The sequence below is a fragment of the Macadamia integrifolia genome, chromosome 6 (assembly GCF_013358625.1).
Source record: "Macadamia integrifolia cultivar HAES 741 chromosome 6, SCU_Mint_v3, whole genome shotgun sequence".
NCBI lineage: Eukaryota > Viridiplantae > Streptophyta > Magnoliopsida > Proteales > Proteaceae > Macadamia > Macadamia integrifolia.
This window is the reverse complement of record NC_056562.1, coordinates 19911935-19918365: the sequence shown is the minus strand read 5'-3', so window position 1 is coordinate 19918365 and position 6431 is coordinate 19911935. Positions and strand designations below refer to the sequence as shown.

Genomic DNA, 6431 nt, shown 5'->3' with positions numbered 1-6431 from the left:
GGGGTGTGTGGTTTGGGGAGGGGGGGAACAAAAAAGAGAACAAGAATGCATAAAATTACTTCTTGCCTTTGCCCTTCTTTCCCTTCGTGTACTTGGTACTTCCTTTTCCCTTTTCATTTTCCTCCTGATTGTTGCTATCGTTTGGGTCTTCTGATGCAACACTTACATTTGAAGCTTTCTTCTTGTCCTTGGATATGGTGTTCTTCTTACCCTTATTCATGTTCACTTCTTCTCATTCGCCGTGCTGGGTTTCGTTTCTTTAGGCAACACCATCCTGTATACCTCACTGAGTGTCTGATTTACTTTGCACAAACAGGGAATCCAAGAAACCCTCTAGCCTTGGCCTCCTTTCACTCAACATTCTAAACATTTCTCCAATTGTTGAAATATTATTCTCAAGCTCCTGGCCACTAGAATAAAAGGAAACCAACAACAACAACAACTCAGCCTTATCCCAACTAAATGGGGTCGGCGGAATAAAAACAAAACCAAACCATTAAAATCATTTTTGCACCAGAGTATGAAATCCAATTTTTTGGTACGGTATTACTCGAGGTTTAGAAAAACAAGTCGGACACAGGATCATCCTCCATGATACCAATTCGAATGAGATTGGAATCGGTCGGAAGCTGCTGGGAATTGCAAGGTATCGGCCGAACCCTAGAAAATGGAGTGGGGGGAAGAAGCAAAGAATTGCACAAATATTTATTGTTTGGAATTTGATTCAAGAGTCTTATGCTGTTTCTATAAGACGTAAATTTCATTCCAAATGATAATGGGTTGCCCAGGATTTGAACCTAGAACTAGTCGGATGGAGTAGATAATTTCCTGAAACATCCTTCCAATGTTGGTAGGTCAGCACTCACCTAAAGGATTTGGGGCTGACGAAGACAAAGACGAATTGCTATTTGGGATTTTATGCTATTTAACTTACTAAAAGTCACGAAAAAATGGGCCAAAATTGAAGAACAAAGTGCATTTATGGCTGATTCAAAAGAGGGGTTGGAGAATCGGGCATAATCAGAATTGGGGATGGGATTCTGATTCGAATTAGCTGATTCAGCTGAATCCGACACCGAAATGCGCATGTGGGCACACACACACACACACACACACACATGGGTAAGAGATGGAAACTAACCGCACATCCAAAGCAAAGGATAGCTTGTTCAAATCACCAAGCATACGTCCTGCTTCTTCAAACAAGTTCAAATCTTTATTCTGACGATTATTCTTCAGGGATATTGCGAACTCCATAAAGCAAACAGATTCCTTTACCAACACCTGGGAGAAAATACAAAAGGAAACATTTAGATGGACATTTGGTCAACGAGACAAACAAGAAGGATGCATTTAAATCTAGCACCTTAATCTGTTGGATTTCAGAAGTCATGATCATGGCATTCCCACAAGTATCAAATGTTTCCCAAAAATGCCCATAAATCTTTTGCAGATCATTGTTTTTATTTTCATCTTCCATCTCAATGTTCTGATCCACCTTCCTGGCTAATTCTGCACGAGAAGGAATTCTGACATTGTTCCCCTCATCTATAGCAGTAGCTACCCTTGACTCAGATGAAAGTTCAGAAAGTTTCCTTTGATCAGCTCTCCCTGAATATGGATCTTCAATGCGTGAAATATTCCCTTCCAATTCATCGAATCGAATTTGACGTTTCAAATCTTCTGAACTCTTAGGGAACAAAACTCTTAATACATCCTCCCAGCACTGAATGGCCTCCATCTTTAGAATTAATACATCTGAAGATAAAATTTCTGGACAATTACTTCCTGAAATCAGTACAAGAGGATTCCCAATAGTTTTAAGTGCTTCAGCAAGCACATCAGAAAAACTATGCTTCCGCCCTCCCTGAAGGATCCCATAAAATGCAGGAGGCAGTTGTGAGTTAATGTCATTCATACCAAGCAATTGATAAAGTAATCCAAAATGTCGTCTACAGTTGAGACAAACTAAACTAGTCACAACAACCAATCTTAACACTAAAACTGGGAAGTAGTCCTTGACAGTCAAGTTTGACTTCTTAAGCCACTCAAACGTCTCATGCTTATTATAAAGAAGTTGCCTTATTTGTCCAGCAATAAAATCATATGAATCTTCCAATGATGCATGCATATTAGTGGCCCAATGAGTGGTTGAGTTGGCATTCCACCCCCAGCAAGCAAGTGTCTCAATAATAGAAGCTTTTGTTGTGAAAAAATATCCATGGCAAGAAGATACCAAGTACAAAAGGCGTTCAACAAGATATATGTAACAGTGAGGTGACATATAGTCAGATTCCTTCTTCCATTTCACACGGAAAGTATGCCTCAGTGCCTGTTGAAGCTTGCATACAAGAGAGACACACCCAACTCCTGACCCCAGGTTTGCTTTGAACTCCTCAATGAATGCTTGCCAAGGTGCATTCACATAAAATCGGCTTGTAACCTTCTGATACAGTGCATCTGTTGGATTTCCATATGCAAAAATCAACATCACCACCCTCCCAATTTGCCCATATGTTAGCTTACCCCTTAAACTGATGTTATCAATTATAACATCTTTAACTAAGTCCCTAAAAAGAGGGCCCTTCCTCAAGGCAATCATATTCTCCATCATTGTTAGCCTCCAGTCTTCAGGAAATACAATATCAAAGAAGAGAGCTCTAGACGATGCAAGGAACTTGTGCAATTCCCCTGAATGGTATTTCTGCAACAGAAAATCTGACCCAATTAAGAATTGAGACACTTCATACATGTGGAGGACAGCCATCCCTTGGTAAAATATTCCAAAAGAATTGTGCTTAGCAAATTTACAGAGCGCTTCGAGTTTTTCCAATACTTTCACACTAACAAAGGAAACTTCTGAACACCAGTGGCTCCTAGCAGCAGAGACAAACTGCTGAAGATGCAGACCAACCAAGTTCCCATTTCTCCAAAGGTCTCTTTCATCAATTTCTTCAGCCCAATATGCATCAGAGTTGAGCAAAAGGTAGAGAATATCATGATTATTTTCCTGCTTTCGTATGCCCAAATAATCCAAACAGAACTGTCCATGGTCCATATATTCATTCTTACAGTGAGTTCCAATAGACTGGAGGTACCGAAATATGCTTTCCACCATTCCCTTCCAAAAATTCCAATAATAAACGAGTGTTTCAACAGATACTTGGTTCCTGCAAATGGTATTCTGCACATGATTTTTTCGATCGATGACCACTTCCTGTACCCATTCATATTTTGAGGGTTCTGACTGAAAATGAACATCAAGAATTTTCCGAGCACAGAAATATTCAGCTAAAACATTTCTGAATTGCCTGGAATCCCTCAAGAATTGTTCCATTTCGAACAAGCTTCCCTCTTGGTCTAATAATATGCTGGCTTCCATGCAGACCATCTCATAGAAGAATCCTGATTTATTTTTTGCGATCAACTTGGCTTTTGTTAAGAGTTCTTCCTTTTGAGCAAATTGCTTCAGTGGCCAGCCTTTGCTTCCAGGTCCCCAAAGAGAGTTTCCAATTGCATAAAAGAGTATCAGCTTGGATGCATCTTCAAAATATCCAGCCTTCCCCAGCATATCAGCCTCATGAAGAACATCCCCTTTCAGCCTAGCAATGCTGGCAGCCTCCATAAAGTTCCCAAATTCTTCCTCCAAAAACAGAAGCTCATTGAGATAATCCCTTGATCTCAAGAAAGTGCGAATGGAATCCATAGAGTTAAATTCCCTCACAAACTTCATCATCCTTTTTGTATCTTTAAGCTCATGATGGTGAATTGCACATTTCTCAAGAAAAGCTTGTTCCATTTCATCCAGCCTTTGGCTTTTTGCAACCGTATCAACAACAGTACTTGAATTTTCTTTCCAGCATTCAATGAACTGTAGTCCCGAGTTAAAAAGTTTTCCATTGGTGCAAGCAGCCAAGCACTTTGAGAAAAAGTTGCCCCTAGCATATACATCAGCAGCAAGTCTCCAACATTCAGCCAGAGACAAACAGTCACCAGCATCCTCAAGCCTTGATTCTCCACATTTCTCCATATAAAGTATACCTGTATCAGTAAGAAGCTAAGAAATAATAATTAAATAACTATCAATCAAGATTTCCCACCAAGAAACCATAGGAATGATAAATTTAGCTTGGAGAATGTTAAAGAGTGTTCAAGATAGGGGGAGTGTCCCCATCGTGCTATGAGTTGAGTCTTGAGTTAAGAGTTATTTTTGGTTTCCTTATTAGATTGTAATTAGGTGTTTGAGTCTTAGTAGGTTTCCTACCAAGACTCTACTTATTGGATTATAAATAAAGCTGAGCACCATGATAGCTAAGTATACTAAATTATCGTGGGTTTAGATATCTCTCTCAGCTTTGCTTCTTCTTCTTCTTTACAGGTTTTGATTGGTTCAACTTTCTTTACATGGTATCATAAGAGTTTGTCAATAACTGATTATCTCCATGATTGCCGGTTTGAGAGTCGTTTCAAGGTTCTATGGTTTATGGTGCAACCCTAGTTCATAGAAAGACAAGAAGAACAATGATTTCCTTGAAGATTTGATGAAAGTCATTCCTAAATGCTTCAATACTACCAATGCAAATAAGCTCTTTTTTTCCTCTGGTTTGATTGTTACTGGTGGTTGATTCGAAATTTTGGAGGTGATCAATCGGTTGTTGGAATCGATTTTCTTGGGATCCAATTTTTTTTGAAATCGATTTTTTGTTGATATTGATTTTCTTGGGATCGATTTTTGTTGAAATCGATTTTATTGGGATCCACTATTTTTTGGGAATCGATTTGTGTTGGAAGAGCGCTGTTTGAGGATTGATCAGTGTTTTGGATCAATTTCCTTTGAAGATTGAAGACACTGATTTTTGATAGGGCTTTGGACAAAAATCGATTTGTCAAGGTTTTTGGGAGAAGGTTTTTTTGGGATCGATTTTTTGGGAGGTTTTTTTTTTTTTGGGAGAAGGTTCTTGAGATTGATTTTGTAGGGTTTTAAGAAGTTGGTCGATCTTTGTTCAAGGTTTCCTTGTGGGATGCTGATTATTTGTCCATGTGAACTTCTACAAAAGGCTATTTGGGGGTGTTCTAGGCAGGTTTAGCAGGTTTGGACTATGTAATGGGTGTTGCCATCCTGTCTGTCCCGATTAAGCAAGTTGTGATACCTGTACCTGTACCGGGGGAAGATAAATAGGAAGCACGGTGCAGGTGGTTTGAAAAGCCAAGATATGCTGCCCTTCATTTTGGCGGATTTCTTTGCTTTCTTCTTTGTAGAAACAATTTGAAAAGTTTATAGAACCATTTGCATTAAGCGTTGCCTCATACTTACTCTAGGACACTGTGATGGGGACATCAAGGTGTACAGGCGCAAGAAGAAAAAGAAGCAACCATCTTTGTGGCTGGAAGAATAGAAAGAAGAAGAAGAAAAAAGGAGGAAGAAAGAAAGCTCGATCCAGCCATTCCAACGCTGGATCTAGTCCCTTTCTCTTTCCAGATTTTAGAAGATCTTGTGGGCCCCATTAGTTATTAGTTTAGTAGTTTATTTGTATTATATTCTTTTCCTTGTTAATCTTTTAATTAATTAGGAAACTACTTTATTGGTTGATTAGTTTTTAGGAAGTCTTTATTTACTAGTCAATTGACTCTTTTTATTTTTAGTAACTAAATTGATATTTATGTAATGGCTTAGCCACGGTTGATGAATGTTAATTAAAAAAAAAAAGCCAAGAACAAACCCCACCCCTCTCACGGTTCTCTCTCTCTCTCGTTTTCTCACTTTTCTCTCTCGCCTCTTTCTTCTCTCAGCCTCTCGGCTCTCTCTTCTCTCTTCTCTCTTGTCTCGCCTCCCTCTCTTTTCTTTTCATTCTTATTTTTCTGCTGCTGTTTTTGTTGCTGCTGATCTCCCCTTTTGATGTTCACTGTTGCTGCTACACACTGCTGCCCTTACCTCACTGCTGCTGATACACACTGTTGCCATTACATCATTGCTGCTATACACTGCTGCCATTACATCACTGCTGCTGCTACACATTGCTGCCATTACATCACTGCTGTTGCTACCCTCGGCTGCTGCTACTCTCGGTTGTTGTTTACTCTCCGTTGGTGCTGATCTCTCTACAATCGGCTGGACTTGTCTTCATCAACTAAAGGTGGACTGCATCTCTTTATTTTGGAGGACCTTGATCTCTTCCTTTCTTCTCAGATCTGAACAGCAGTATGGTAAAACACTAAACTAAACCCTCCCCATTTCCATTAATCCCTATTATATATTGCAGCCCATTGACATTGAAGCCAGCCTTTGCCCTTTGTTTATGCCTATTTTTACCGGTTGTTTTAAGTTGTTTCGTCACTGCTATATCTCCAAAGAACCCTTGCTGATTTTCTATTTTAGTTGGTTGCTAGAGGACATTGATTGTTTGCATATCTAATTTGGGTGTCTAGATTGA

At 39.4% G+C, this 6431-nt stretch overlaps 1 protein-coding gene across 3 annotated transcripts in view; it reads right to left on the bottom strand.

The window, feature by feature from the left end:
• Positions 1 to 6: 6 nt before the first annotated feature.
• The window catches only part of LOC122081929, a 59236-nt gene continuing 52811 nt past the window's right edge, over positions 7 to 6431 (bottom strand). For all 3 annotated transcript variants that reach the window (XM_042649348.1, XM_042649349.1, XM_042649350.1), the window contains 3 exons: positions 1367 to 4041; positions 1142 to 1284; positions 7 to 410 (listed from right to left, as the gene is read on the bottom strand). In XM_042649348.1, coding sequence (XP_042505282.1) covers positions 284 to 410; positions 1142 to 1284; positions 1367 to 4041 — 2945 coding nt within the window. In that variant the 3' untranslated portion in view covers positions 7 to 283. The remainder of the gene's footprint in view (positions 411 to 1141; positions 1285 to 1366; positions 4042 to 6431) is intronic.